The sequence below is a fragment of the Aphidius gifuensis genome, linkage group LG4, assembly GCF_014905175.1.
Source record: "Aphidius gifuensis isolate YNYX2018 linkage group LG4, ASM1490517v1, whole genome shotgun sequence".
Lineage (NCBI taxonomy): Eukaryota > Metazoa > Arthropoda > Insecta > Hymenoptera > Braconidae > Aphidius > Aphidius gifuensis.
Genome location: NC_057791.1, coordinates 15118775 through 15135502, shown reverse-complemented (window position 1 = coordinate 15135502; position 16728 = coordinate 15118775). Strand labels below are relative to the sequence as shown.

Here is a 16728-nt window from a genome sequence, read left to right as displayed (position 1 = left end):
GGCTATTGATTGGTCTGTCTACCATCAATAGGTCACTTTAAAAAAAAATTTACATAAATCCACAAATACACATCCAGATAATTCAAAAATAATAATAATAATAGAAAAATAACCTCATTTTTATAATGAAGTTTTAAAAAATCAATGTAAAATTTTTAACACTAAAAATAAATTTTTTAATTCAGACTAAATTATAGATGCTTATAATTAAAAATTAATATATGTCATTTAAATATTTTTTTTCTTTCTTTTCATTTATAAATATATTACAATTAAATAAAATTTTCTTTTAAATAATTTTTATTTATTTATAAAATAAAATAAAAAATAACCTACCAAAATAAAAGAATAAAAAAATATACTTTTTTTTTTTGAGTAACATAAAGCAATCTAAGATTAAGATTAATAATGACATTACAAGAAAGAATCTAATAAACTATAGTCAATGTAAAGATACTGAAAATACTAACAAGAAATAAAATAAATAAATACTACTAAATAAATATATTTAAGTCGTATAAACGAGAGAGAAAAAAAAATAAAAGTAGTATAAATGTTGTCAAGGAGGCCTCAGTATTTTCACATCTACGTCCAATGTACATTTGATAGCAAAAGCTGTCCATCTCACAGCACGTCGTGGTAGAATAGAGTCATGTAGCAGCAGCGACAGCAATTCTTTCATCTCTCTCTATTTCTTTTACACATATACTCAAAAACACACACCCAAATAATTTTCTTTTATACCACGAATGATAATAAAAAATAAAAAAATAAAAAAAAACTATGACAAAAGTGCCCACCCAATTCCACCCTCTTGTCTATTTTTTTCCTCTCTCTCTCTCTCTCGTCATTTCTAGTTTTCTTAATACTATTGTGTGTGTGTGTGTGTGTCTATATGTATATTTATATCTCGTGTGTTTCTGTACAGTACAGTAGTGAGAGTTGATACGATGCAATGCAAGGAGACGACGTACAGGAGAAATGGTCGACGGGTGGTAAAGAGAAGTGAGTATATATATATATATAAAGTACATGAAGATAAAGTGAGAAAGAGAGAAAATAAATGAGGGTAGGTGGGGGATAGCTGTCGCTCGCCCGGGCAACAGACGTCTTCTGACCCGGCCGGTGGCTCAACTAGACTGTGCTTCGTATCTATATAAATATGTTTATATATATAAAGTGAGATAGAAAGAGAGAAAATAGTAAAGAAAAAAAAAAAAAAAAGAAATATATGTAGAAAGAGAAAAGATTAAGTGGGAGTGGATGGGATGCATTGGTTTTCATGGCAAGCAGTACTACTGTATATTCCTTCTCTTGGACGATGAGAAGAAAACTGTATGTAAAGAAACGTTGGTGGTGGTGATGGTGATATTGGTGGTGGTGGTGGTGAATTGGCAAGGGTGATGTGAAAAAGGAAGGAAATGGGTGGCTATGAGGAGACTGAAAAAGGGTGGTAAGCGTATCGATCCAAACGAAGCTTGGCTGACGGCTGACGAAGCCGTCACGCGAGACGAGTCGAGACGAGACGGACGTAGACTTTTCTACCCTTCTTTTTAGCTACGTGGCCACCCGCTCAACGACCAAATGCGCGCCAAGGGTGGCTATGTTATGTTGTACATATATACCTATATATAAAAAATGAAACAGAATGAGACGCAAAATAAAGAACAAAAATGAGATAAAAAAAAAGAAATAGCCGTCGGCAGTGGGATTTTGAGAAGGGGGTATGAGCTTCTAGTGGTTATATATACCTTCCCCTATTTTACAAAGTACTGTACTCTTTTTTTTTTGCTTCATATGTATTGTCAAATGATATATATATAATTATTATAGATATGTATATAATATCTTCTATTCTCAGTATAAGGGTAGAAAATAGTCTTGTATTATATTTCTCTTGGCCTTTTATATACTTTCCAATGTTTTTTTTTGTTTTTTTTTTTCTACTTGTCGTTTTTTTTTTTTCATTTTTCTTTTAACTTGATTTTTCACACATTTTCTTTTCATTGGGCTTTGTTATACTGAGAATTTTTAGCCAAGATATCGTACTAAGAATTTAGTATATACATAAAAATAGTGACACACCACTTAAAATGATCCAAAAAAAAAAAAAAAAAAGTTATATCTGTTTCTTCATTTTGTCATTCAGTATAATATTTTGATTTTTGAATATCTTGAAAATATAATTATCCAAGTAACAATAAAAAGAAAATTAATTTTTTCAATGAGTTAGTTTTGAGGCGAGAAGTGGACTGTCTATTCCCGGGCGTTTTATCAAAGACAAAAACAGAAGATACACGTATTTTGTATTATACAGTTTATATAAGAGAAACGACTGGCTATGTTATTTCTATTTATGCAAGTGTATGTGTGTTTATGTGATTGCTTGTGTTGAAAAAGTAGTGTATATATTGTTTTTTTTTTTTTGTCTTCTTCTATCAGTGGGATAATGGAATTTCCATCGTAATGGAGATCTCCCTCACTAGTGAGTTTTGTCCTGGTCAGTATTCTCAAAGTGTAATATGTATAGACATATACACATTTCTGCCAATATATAGTGAAGAAACACTCGTCTTCTTTCACATATGTGTCCCGGCATTAACCAGTCAAGTCTCGACATTTTTGCAATTTATTTACTTTAAAGAGGAAAAAAAAATGTATAATGATAATTCAAGTATACTGAAGTGTCTGGTAAACACTTTTCGCTTAACGATAATTGAAACTAAGTCACGCTTCCACAAATTTTATATATATATGTCAAAAATTAAAGCCCAGTTGTTTTTTTTTTTTTTTTGGAGTAACTTAACTGGAGCATACGGCAGTGTGAAATTTAATACACACCATGTATTATATACCGCTTTGAATAATTTGCTAGATTGAATTGAACCTTTTATTATTTAAAAAAAAAATTCTTTGTTATTTTTTTTTTTTTACTTTGTTCTATTTTTCTGGCACTGCTAATTATTCTCGTCAATCAATTTACTAATTGTGTAAGATAATTTTTTAATTTATTATCTATGCTCTTAGTAAATTTGTATTATTAACAGTAATTTGAATTTTTTTATTTTTTATCTTTGTTGTTTTTAAAAATTAATTTGAATAGCTTTTATGAACTAATAAAAATTATTTAATTAAACCAGTTTTAGGTTGTCAATTTTTACAATTAATAAATAATCAATTAAATAATAATAAAGAAGAAAATTCATTGCAATGAGAATAATTTTTCTCATGAATAAACCCAAAAATTTTTGAATTAAAATAAATTTGTTTTAAAAGAAACAAACTTTTACCTCGTAATCTTTTTCCATAGAAATTAAATTTACTAAAAATACTAAATTCAAGTATTCTTTCAACTGTAGTAATTGCTTAATCATTTCTTTCTTCAAAAAAAAAAAAAGAAAGGAACAAAAAAGTTCCTCGAACCGATAATGGCTATAATTCAATAAAGTGCTTTGTATCTAATCACGTATTTTTTGTCGTCACGCTAAATAAATTTTATCTTTGTAAATTATTTCAATAAATTCTATAAAATATTACATTTAAATGAAAAATTTGTTTAGCTTTAAAATATAATTTTCATCAAGTTCAAAGCTATTGTAAAAAAACAAAAATTAAAATTTTTCTAATTACTAATTTTCACATTAAAATCAATCTTCAATTTAAAATATTTTTATTCACGTGAAAATAAAAATTCTACTTTACACAATTTAAAAATAAAATTAACATTCTATTTTTTTTATTATTTCTAAATTCATTTTATTGATTAAAAATTAAATTTACTTATTTAAAAATTTCCATCTCTCTTCACTCAATATATAACTTTTTCTTGTTAAATTTTTTTTTATTTTCTCTAAAACTCTCTTCATGATGATACAACATGTATATAATATTCCCGCAACGTTTCTACGACAACTTGAGAGACTTTAGACACCAGGCATCGGGCATTCGTCATCCGGCCATCTTTTTCTGAGGGCTAATTTATTAGCGCCTGAGAGTCAACTCGAGGACGTTGGTCTCCCGCCGTGACACCCATACACTAAACACCAACACACACTTTAAACACACATGTATATTAATTCCCCTTCTTTTAGCCACTTAGCATATGACATTTTCAATTTTTTTTTTTTAAATATATATATTTATTTCGTGTTGTTGTCACTGACTTCAATAAATAAACAAAAAATCAAACGAAAAAAGTTTATTTTTCATTAATTTTTTAAGTTAACCATTTTTTGTTTTTTTTTTTACCATTAGATTCCGAGATCTATTCAAATATAGAAATTTCTGTTTATTTATCAGCCAAGTAGATGCCAGTTGCATGATGGCTTTTAGTAAAAGATTTACGATATATACTCGCAGACAAAATTTTTTTTTTTTTCTTCATAATCCACAGTAAAAAATAACGTGAATGATTTAAAAAAAAAAAAATTATTTAAATTCAATTTAACTTATTTACAATATTATTTTTTTCATGTGTTAAATTTTCACGCTATCATGTGACTAAACATAACATAAGAATTTTAAAATACCAGAATAGAAAATCAAAGTGGATAAAGAATTACGTAAACTTTCACTTTTGAACAATAGAAAATTTTTTTTGGGTGATCTTGGGTATTTTTTTTTTTTTAAAAGAAATTCAAGGACAGTTGACCATAAATCTGTCTCAACTGTCTCCAGGAAAATCAGTCGGTTGGTTGTCAAAAGAAAATAGAAGTAAAAAAAAAAAAAGATATATGCGTGTATTTTATATGCGTTTCATCTGGGTTGATGAAATGAAATGAAAAAAAAATAAAATAAAATGCACTCACACATATACTATTTAGATGAAAGACAGTGAGTTTTCTTACTGGGCACTTCCGGTGTTATATATATATGCATAAGCGAATCAATGCTCCCCCTAATTTCACTAACGAGTATACCAAATGTAACTAAATATAGAATTATATGCATGTTGATATATATTTTGTATATTCACAGTCAAAGTTACGAGTAACTTGGTCATTTTAATAAATGATGCGATACTCTCGTCGTATCACTCACTCATTTTGCAGCATCACGACTTTAATATGTACTCATATATCCAAAATAAAAAATAAAAATATGCTTTTTGAATTCAACGTATTACCCGAGAGTAGGTCGTTAATACATCGTGATTGCTTCTTTCGTGGATACTGTATAACACACTTTCATGCTCGAAATAAACATACTATAAGGAAAATTTTTTTAATGTGTATACCAAGATGTGGACTAGTCATCTGACTGAGTTGCCGCCTTGACGCTTACTCCATCAATGAAAACAACCTCATTTTATTAGACACAATAATAATAAATTATAAAGCTATATAATTTTTACCTCAATTTTTATCGTTTTTTCTTTTTTCAGTTAATATATGGATTTATTTGTCATTTGCCAGCTCATTTCGTTAAATGTAAATGATCATTTTTTATTTTGGGATTTTTTTTAATTGTTCAAAAATACATTACACGTTTTATATCAGAAATTTATATGGTATATTTTTTTTAATTTATTTTATTCATGTTTATAAATAATTAATGTAATTTATGTAACTCAATAAATGCATTTTTTTTTTTATTTTAATTTTGACTTGAAATAATTTTTTTAAAATTACGTAATTATGGTGGAACTCTGGTGGAAATTAAAATCAATTTGAGAATTAATTTTAGTTTTATTTTTTATTTTAAATCTTTATTTTTATTATGACGAACATTAATTCGATAATTTTTTTGAACAGGATGGTTACTTTCCAATGGAATACCCCATATACATTTAAGCTCAAAAATATCAAAAAACTAAAAAACAAAACAAACAAAATGTAAATACTCTATTAAAGCTTTTAAAATTTTCCAAAACAAAAACAAAGCTAAGAAAAAAAAAAAACTTTTAATCAAGTAGAATAAGTCTATATTTAGTCAGCCATCAATAAAACCACTTAAACTATAAAAATCTAATCACAATGGCAACTAAAATTACCTAAAAATTAAAAAAAATAATAATTTAGATTTAAAATATAATAATAATAATCGCCAGAAAGATGTGTTTATGTTATTTTTTGTTATTATAACATTGGGTCAAAAATATAAATTTACCGGCATTGAGATGAATTCTAAAAATAAAAAAATATTCGACGTCTTCACCCCGCGTGACTTTGCAGAAGATTAATCGCCCGTGAGAATCAAAAGGGAATGCGTGCTCGTTGAAAATTTATCGTAGTCAGTATATTTCTTTTTGGTACGCCCACGTATGTCTTGATATCCTGCGTCACAGAGAAAAGGAAGCAACACCAAAACTCAAATAACACCATTGCCGCACAACTATACACATTCACATATATATATTTATTATTATATAAATAAATATCATTTAAAAACATGCATCATAAAGAATAAAACATTCATTCCCTCAGGTTAATAAATATCGAAATGTTAATTATTCATTTGAAAATTGCCAATATATATATATAAACATATATGAAGAAAAAAAAAAAAAAAATGTTTGTCGAATTTTTATAAGTACGTTTTGACCAAGAGACACAGTATATATATGCCCTGTTAATACCTTTCACTCTTCAACCGGATACGATAAATATTAAATTGTGAAATTAAACGCCCCGTTGGTTTTTTGCATATATGAACTTAAATTATTAACAAATATATATATATAACATAAATGCATTTAAGAAAAACTTTTTTTTGTTGATGGCATTTTACTTGTCAACACAAATTTTATACTGTCAAATTATTCTCTAAATATTTTTATACATGAAAAATAATGTTAATGCATTATCAGATATATTTATAAAATATATTTTTATAATATATTTAAATGATTGTTTTTTGTATGGTAATATTAAATTAATGTCAATTCACGTCATCAGTGTTTATCACTGATGTTCATTTCATCGTGATACTGATATATATAATATTAACACAAAATTAAAGTGAATATATAAGTAAAAAAAAAAAATATCAGTAAACTACAACCACATGCTCATTGTGTCCTCGTATTTTGCAATACAACCAGACACAACCGAAGAATTCCGACCGCGTCTCGGTTGAGTCGGCTGTCAGGTGAGTTCGATTTATGTGCACGCCAATCCGACGAGTGATTCACTATACATATATAATGTATTATAAATATAACTATATAGATGTAGTGTGAGTGAGCAACATTGAGATTGCTTTAAAATAAAAGAAAAGTTATATTATATGCTTGGCCAAAGTGCAGAGGAACATAAGAAGCTGATGATGAAGAAAAAGATGAAAAATAAAAATAAAAAAAGGAGATGAAGAAGAAGAAGAAGAGGAGGAAGACATGGATGGAAGAATTGTGATACTTTGCAAGAAAGTTATACTGAATGTTTGGCGCCTTTGAAAATGCAAAACAGCAACGAATTTTAAAGGTATCATAAACCAAGCTACTAGCAATAATAAATTAGCAAAAAAGTCTTTATTTTAAAAGTTTTATTTTGATTGGACTTTGTGTATCAGCAATATAACACAATACTGACATGCTTGTGTTCTAGGTCAATGAATTAATATATTGACAACTCGGCATGTTTATGATCAAGTAAAAAAAAAAAATGTATATAAATATAATAATAATGTGTATGAGTTATTATCTGAATCAATGTTTGAAAAAAAAATTAAAATCAAGTTCATAATATTTATGATATATTTATATTATAATGCATTATAAAAAGTTTTTTTTTTTTCTTTTTTTATGGTTGAATTGAATAAATTAATAAGGAAAAATAGTGTTGAATGTAATAAAAAAAAAAATCTTTATCATGGTTTTTAACAATTTTGCTTTGAAAAATATGAAGTTTTAAGATTTATGATATTGTGAATTTGCCTAAGGCAAGAACTTATCATCTTTTCAAAATTTTAAATCACTAAAAAAAAAAAGTTTTCATGACTGGAAAAAAAAATGTTAAAATTAAGAAATTTTCTTAAATTAAATATAATTTTTTTTTTTATTAAATTCAAGTATATTTTATTTATGTAAATTTAAAACAAGTCAATTTTATTTTTACTTTTTAATTATGATAAATATTAATTTAATAAATAAATTTTGTTATTCAAGATTTTAAAAAATTATTTATTGACCCAAAAATATTTTATGATTTAAAATAAATAATTACTTTCAATTGCAAATAAGTTCTATGAACATTTTTATATTTTTTCTTAAACAAAGAAATTTTTTTTCCAATCATAGAAGCTTTTATTAATCAGTGGTTACAAAAATTTTGTATAATTTATGACATAGATAATATAATAACCCTCTGAGTAATTAAGCAAGTATTATTAAAATTTAAACCACTAGATTATATCGTTTTTTGATATCAATAAAAATGTTATTCATGCAATATGAATATTTGTAAAAATAATCCCATTTATGACATAGATATGATAATAATTCTGAGACTATATAATTAAACAAGTATTATTAAAATTTAAACTACTTGATTATCTATAAATATATACTTTTTTTCGTCGAAAAAATTTTATTAATATTGAATGAACATTTGTGAAAATAACCGCACAAATGTTAAATATGATAATATGAGATTGTTTGTGCCTCATGGCCTCCCACGTGGGTGAGAAACGACGTGGCGCGCACAACATTGCCGAGTGTTAACTCATCTAGTGATGATAGTAAACATCTCACTCATCCAGGTATATAATTATATAAATTAAACTTCATTTATTATGAAGCAAATAATTATATTATAAATATATTTAAAAATAAAATTAAAATAATTAAAATAACTTACATTTCATGCGTTGTGGAACTTGTTGTTTTCTACGTGACATCTGTTTTATTTGTTGAATTTAAAATTAAAGAAAAATATTTTTTTAGGACTCGTTTTTTAACAAACACGATGTCCTGATGATATTTTCAATAAATATATATCAAATATACGACTAATTAATCTTCATCACTGATTATTACCATCATTTTTTTTTATTGGCATATTATTTTTTTAAATCATCATTATCATAAACGTCATACGTTTTAAATTCACTGATATAAAAAAATAAATAAAAACATAATTAAAATATATATAAAACTCCTTCACTCATGTAAAATTCACTTGATATATTTATGTAAAATAAACTCGAGTATTCAAGTAAAAATTGTTGACATCACAAAAATATATTTTTTTAAATCACTCAAATATGTTTTTATCATAATGACATATATTTACACATTAAAAATGACGTTGATAAAATTTAGTTGGTAAATTGGAAAGTGATGATGCTATTGACGATAATAATTATGATGAATATCTTTATGACACTTTTTCCATGATAAAAATTATTCATATTCCATCGGTGACAATTCAAATTATCGACAAAAATCAGTTAATGACATTAAAATCCGTTACATTATATCCATGTCCCTCCAATGTCAATCAATGTCCAACTACTTTCATGACTTATGTCCTGTATTCACTAACCAATTAATTTTAAACACTTTCAATATAAAAAAAAATCTTTCATCATTATTATTTTTAAACTAATTAATTAAAAGTTTTTTTTGTTTTTCACCAAAAAAATTTAAAAAAAAAAAAAAACTAAACAAGCTCAAAATTTAAACCAAAAATTGAAATTATCTTTGGTTTATAAAATTAAATTAATCACAAAAAATTAACATTGATTATTAAATAATAAATTTTTAATTGATTTTTATTTTTTTTTTAATTATAAAGAGATGTCAGTTTGTCACAAGATAAAAGGAATTAAAAATTTAAAAATCAAAACAAATCAAAAGACCAGTGTCAATTAATTTGAGTTCAACTTTTGTGACACATTTGATGTTAAATTCACAAACAATAATTGCACTGTATATTGACTATAAATAAATGACAATAAATATTTTTTTCATTGATAATACTATATATTGTTTAATAATTGTTTTAATCAACAATGTATTAATACTAATTATAGTCAGATGCTGATTTTTTTTTTAATTTTCCGTTTAACTGTACAATTAAGATGCACAATTAAAAATTAATAAAAAAAAAAAAAGAGCAAAAATTAATTAAAAAAAACAACAAACAATTCACAATACGCGTTGTGAATTTGAAATCGTACGGGCGGCGGTCCAGCGCTGACTGACTTCAGACTGGCGTCGCGGTAAAGGATCGCATGGTGGGGGAGGTCCTCGCTCCCTCGAACCTCCTCTCTACCTCAATGCGACCGATACCCGCCCCCACCTCATTTCTTATCAGAATGCGCGTGATATTTCTTATTACTCGTTACTCGTATGTGACCTCACGAATCTCAAAGTCGTTCAAACAACATGCATTTATATTTATCATACTTCAATGTCTCCTAACCAAATAAAAAGAATAAAAAACATAATGGCTCTACCAATTGATCAATACCTAACCTCAAATTATTTCAAAAATGATTTTCTCAATAATTTAAATGTTTAATTTGGTAAATTTTTTGTTTTTATAATATATTTATTGTTTGAAAAAATTAATAACAATTGGATTTATTATTAAACAGGTATAAAAAGGACTAAATATTTGGATGATTAAGTGCGTGAAGGATGCCACGCGTGTGAGGCCCCCATGAATAACAAGAGTGGGCGGGAATTAAGTCGGCCTAAGTAATATAAGGATGGGAAAATTGGTAGAGGCGGTCACTTCTTTTACCTCTCACTTCAACTTGTACAAGATAATATACAAGCGCTACGATGCTTACTGTGGTTAATATCAGTACTACGGCTGCGCGAAACTACAGCTGTGAATTTCTCGTTGTTGTTGTCATTTTGTGTTAATGTATTTATTATTTCAAAGTTATTTCAAACAGTATAAAATATTTTGAGTGTATTATTTTAATTTTTGAGTTTCAAGGTACCTAAAAACATACGTGACGTGAGTACAATGATAAAATTATTTTTTTAATCTTAAAATATCATAAAACTAACCTCAAACTTTGACAGTTAAGTAGAATCATCAAAGTTATTCAAAAAAATACATTATTAATGTCAATAAAAACTTTTAAAATATTCAATAATTAAAGATAATTATGTAAATTAATTAATTTTTAAAGTAAAACATTATTATTTCTTATAAAACAAACAAATAAATATAAATTCTTTTTTTTTTTTTTTTGTTTATAATTTTTTTTAAGTTAATTGATAAATTAAGATGTCATATTAATAAATTGTAGTAGCCATATGTATATTGTAAAATAATTTATAATTCTTTGGCGCGATTTTTATGATAACCATAATGTGTGTGATTCAGTTTGTCGCCACTTCATGGCGCTACATAACAAACCGCGTAAAATAAGAACCGCCTATTCGCGTCTCAAGTAGGAGGAGTTTAAGTGATCTATAGCGTCATAGAACACCCCCACTATGATAAAATTTTATCCGTCGGTAGTATACAAGTTGGTTATGTTAACGCCCACAATGTGGTGATCGCGCGCACTTGAATAAAGCCTCAGCCCCATCGAGCAGGAGATATGTTTATGCTTTTTGCTCGTGTCTCTATCTAATAGTCACCACTGAGGTGCACTGAGGGCTCCTATGTTACCTTCACAGTGCTACAGCAAAACCATCGCAAGCAACTCAACTCTTCTTCGTCTTCTTTTGCTTCTTTCTCTCTTCATTTTCAATTTTTTTTTTTTTTAAATTTTTTCATCCAATCCAGACCTTCATTACTCCGCTAAACATTCCTGTCAATTAAAAGTGCACGAGTGCCGATTTAGTACCGATCCTCCTTCTTGAACAAGAAATTTTTTTTTTTATCTTTTTTATTTTATTTGTATATCTTTTTTTTTTTTTTTATGTATATGTATTTTTTTTTTATCCTCACTGAACCATAGTGGTGAATGCTTCAAAAATTTTTCACATCATTTCTTCTCATTTATATTATTTCTTTAGTAAACTTGTTTGTCGTATGGTGGGTAAATTTTTGGAGAAAAGGTTGAAGAACTTTCTGGTATGATGTTTGTGTTTTTGGCGACGACAACGACTAGATTTTTCCTCAATGGTATTTGAAAAAGAGAAAATAAATAAAAAAAAAATAATAATAACATAAAAAAAAAAAGGAGAAGAAAAAGAAGAAGAAGAAGAAGAAATAATAGTAGAGTACCAAGTCTTTCATTGACTTAGTTTATTGGTGGTCTTCGTAGAGGTCGGTTACGATATCCAACTTTGTAGATGGGTAAAATTCGTGGCGCGACGTTTATGAGAACATTTCTTAGGCTGCAAGCATTTCGATATCCAAGCGCGACTTGGCCAACGATTCAACATTTTTCTATATGTCTGTACCATACTTTTGTATACCTTTATATTGATCACAAATATCATTTTCCACCACTTGAAATGCGGGAAACAACATTCAACTGATTTACTTTATCTTTTTCAATATTTTTTTTCCTACTTTTTCTCTCTTCAGTTTGTTTATTTGTTTGTTTTTCTTTTTTTTTTTTTTTTCTTCTGTACTTATATGAATTTCGTTCAAGAATATATATATGATATCTCAAATTCAAAAGTTACATTGAACGCAGTCATGCATTGATTTTGATTTTACTAGATTTTTTTTTTTATTTTTTTATTTATTCATAGTTATACAGTAAATTCTTGTTTTCCAGTAGCAAGAAATGACTTTTCAGTGTTTCTTAAAATATATGCCTTTTTCGGTTTCTTTTATGTTTCTTCACGACAAATGTTTTTTTTTTTTGTGGACGCTTATTCAAAGAATACTTTGGGTCAGGTATACATGTACAATATGAGAAGCAACCTGGAGAGATTTTTTTTTAAGGCATTTTTCGTTGCGCAAGGTGTCAATTGGAAGGTCATCTTTTTCTTCTCTTTTTGTATGGTTTATTTATTTTTTTTTTTTTTCGTTTTCAACGTTAAACTACTTTCCCTCAACACTATACGGAAGTCAAACACGTCAGCTGTATATTTTTGGCAAATATTTCGAGTTCATATATGTATTTTTTTTTTTTGTAAATTTTATTGCTGCGCAGACTAGTGTGCCAGGCATTAATATTCTTTGCCAATATACTGATGCGGTTTATAATATTAATGAAAAAAAAAAAAAAAAGATAATAAAATTAAATGATTATTGAAGATGGACAATATTATATGTATATAGACAGAAAGTGTTTTATGCTTGGCGAAAGTTTTTTTTTTTTCTTCCCGTAACATTCCAAAGTTGAATATATGAAATTCATGAAATTCTTGATGGGTCAGAATAAAAATAGCCTTGGCTATGCATTGAGAAAATAAATTTCTATGATTGGAAAATAAATAATAATCCAAAATTAAGAAATTTTCATGAATTACGAAATTTTTTTTTTATTTTTTAAATTTAAAAATATTTGATTTATGTAAATTTAAAATAAGTAAATTTTTTTTTTACTTTTTAATTATGATAATTATTAATTTAATAAATAAATTTTGTTATTCAAGATATTATTATGGTTTTTAACAACTTTGCTTCAAAAAATTTGAAGTTTTAAGATTTATGATATTGTGGATTTGCCTAAGGCAGGAACTTGTCATCTTTTCAAAATTTTAAATCACTACAAAAAAAAAGTTTTCATGACTGGAAAAAAAAAAATGTTAAAATTAAGAAATTTTCTTAAATTAAATATAATTTTTTTTTTTATTAAATTCAAGTATATTTTATTTATGTAAATTTAAAACAAGTCAATTTTATTTTTACTTTTTAATTATGATAAATATTAATTTAATAAATAACTTTTGTTATTCAAGATTTTAAAAAATTATTTATTGACCCAAAAATATTTTATGATTTAAAATAAATAATTACTTTCAATTGCAAATAAGTTCTATGAACATTTTTATATTTTTTCTTAAACAAAGAAATTTTGTTTCCAATCATAGAAGCTTTTATTAATCAGTGGTTACAAAAATTTTGTATAATTTATGACATAGATAATATGATAACCCTCTGAGTAATTAAGCAAGTATATTATTAAAATTTAAACCACTAGATTATATCGTTTTTTGATATCAATAAAAATGTTATTCATGCGCAATATGAATACTTGTAAGAATAACCTCACAAATGTTAGGTAATAATATAAAAAAATTTCATGAGAAGAAAGGCATGCAATTGGCAAATTGTTTGAAATATATATTTACAATGTATACAAATACAAGGCGCACATATTGAAGTAAACATAACTTATGCTCTTCGAAATAAATAGAAAATAAGTTAAGATTTGTTTGAAAGTAATAGCGTTTAATGTTTCGACACCGAAGTATCGCAGGTGGACCCCCGCTGAAGATCAACTTATAAACTCAATGCCCTCTTGAATCTGACCTCTTTCAAAATATTTATCATTATTCTTTAACTTGGCAACATTCATATATTAACATGACGTATTTTCAAATTTATATTATCTTATTTTTTTGTTATTTTTTCATCATTTATTTTTTTAAAACTTGTATAGAATATATATACACATTTGATCAATAAATATTTCAATATTTATACGTGGGCGATGATGAGAGTGCGAGCACAAACATCTAGAAATATCGACGATAACACTCCTACGAACGATTTAATTCACCATTGACATTGTAATAGTCGTTATCAAGATTTACAGTCATCAATTTATGTATTTATATTCTCAACACACAACATCATGTAGACTATCCATTCAATTAGTTTATTTTTATATTTATTTTAAAAAATATACAAAAAGTATAAAACAAAAAAATATATATTTCAAATAGTTCTGATCCTTGAAAATAAATACCTGATGTTATCCGACAGGACATTTTATATACATAAATATAGCAGATGTTTATCTTTCACGATGTTTATATGGTGAACTATTTAATTGTCTTAAATTCAATTTATTTAATTATATTAAAATAATATACAAATTTAAATAATTTAAAATAATATATAAAAATAATTCATTAAAAATGAAAATTTTATTTTTGAAAAATCAATATCATTTATGTACGTACATAATAATAATATACGTTTAAATATTGATAAAGGTTTTTTTAATTAGAAGAAATTTTTCCGAACACTCGTTCACTCGAGTCTTTTTCGGAGAAACGGTCAAAAAAATTTTTCCTCGTCAGTTATTTCGGAGAATATTTGAAGAAATTTTTTCACACTTTTCTCCGCATGAGTCAATTTAGGAGAAATTCGGAGTAAACGCAAAAAAATTATTTTCACCAGGGTGTTTAAAAAATATAAATAAAAGATATTTACTATATAATATTTATATATGTTCGAGCACTAAGCGTGTTTTACGATCCGGACCTTTAATAGGTTCTAGTCAACAAAAAAAATCCTTAACGTATTCAAGTAATTGCTCATTCTCTCTTCCGATTGATGTGTGCACTAGATGATTCGCTTCTAGAGTTATGCTGCTTGCGTTAACTTTATATAAACAAAAGCAACACACAAATCCAATTTTTTTTTGGTGGGTATTTTCTTCAGAAAATGTAACATACATAAAAAATATGAATTTTAATGAGTTATATTTTCAAAAATTCTTAATATATGTTTACATGTTTCTTTTATTTTCATAATGAAAATTTATCATGAAAATAGCTGAAGAAACATGTAAACATATATAATGAATTTTTAAAATTGAAAAATTATATATATATATATTTATTATAAAAAAATATGTAGTTCAATATTTATGAAAATTTAATTGATAAAAAATCGACATAACATATTACGCGTTCAAATTAATAAAGGTTTTTGATTAATTAATTTTTTTTGTTTTTTTTTTTTCATTATCAAAAACTTGATGATTTATTAATTCCACAAATTTGCGTGCATTCATTCAAGCAAGCAAAATATCGGTAATTAAATAGAAAAAAACAATATGACTTCAAAGATATTATATTTGTTTATTATTATAATTTTATTAAATAATAGTTCTGATCCTTGCAAATAACTATACCTGATGTTATCCGACAGGACTTGGTGGTATATATGGGGTATTCTTAGTCAAATCACGGGGTCATCTGCCTGGCCCCCTTGCGATTTTGACAAGATGAGCTATTTTTGATTGATTTTGGGCTGAAATTAAGCCTCAAATTTTTTGAATTTTTTACATCAATTTTTCTAGACTCGATCAACTTAAATATCACTAATTTTGGAACTTCTCAAAAGGGGCGCTTTTTTTTCTAAATTTTTTTTTACAGAATAAGGTATACAATACACGCATTTTAAGCATCGCGAAAATATGGGCCTAGAAATATAAATATTTTTTTTGGATTTTTAAAAATTTTATTTTTAGCAAAAAAAAATTTCTAAAAAAGCAGAAACTGAAAATTTACCGAGCAAAAATCTAGTGATATTTTATTTTTTTTAAATCAAAACTTATGAAATATTCATTTTGAAAAAAAAAAATTATTTTTATAAATATGTAAATAAAAAAAAATATGTAATTCAATACATATAAATGAAAATTTAATTGTTGAAGAATCGACTATTAACATGTTATACGTTCAAACTAATAAAGGTTTTTAATTAATTATTTATTATTATTATTTTTTTTTTTTGGTTTTTTCTCATTATCAAAAAATATTTGATGATGAGTTGATAAACTAAAAATATTTAATTCGATATAAATGAAAATTTTATTTTTTAAAAATCAAATCATATACGTTTTTATTAATGAAAGTTGATATCAACTCGGAGAAATTTTTTTTTGAACATTCATTCA

At 25.8% G+C, this 16728-nt stretch overlaps 2 protein-coding genes across 3 annotated transcripts in view; one reads left to right on the top strand and one right to left on the bottom strand.

The window, feature by feature from the left end:
* LOC122855182 (protein tiptop) overlaps positions 1-9566 on the bottom strand; it is a 76852-nt gene extending 67286 nt beyond the window's left edge. For both annotated transcript variants that reach the window (XM_044156358.1, XM_044156359.1), the window contains exon 1: positions 8796-9566. Coding sequence is in view for 1 of the 2 variants with exons in the window: in XM_044156359.1 (XP_044012294.1) it covers positions 8796-8835 (40 nt within the window). In the remaining variant the exon portion in view is untranslated. The remainder of the gene's footprint in view (positions 1-8795) is intronic.
* Positions 9567-10771: 1205 nt separating this feature from the next.
* LOC122853939 (zinc finger protein 420) overlaps positions 10772-16728 on the top strand; it is a 29645-nt gene continuing 23688 nt past the window's right edge. The window contains exon 1 of the mRNA XM_044154349.1: positions 10772-10910. The gene's annotated coding sequence lies outside the window, so the exon portion shown is untranslated. The remainder of the gene's footprint in view (positions 10911-16728) is intronic.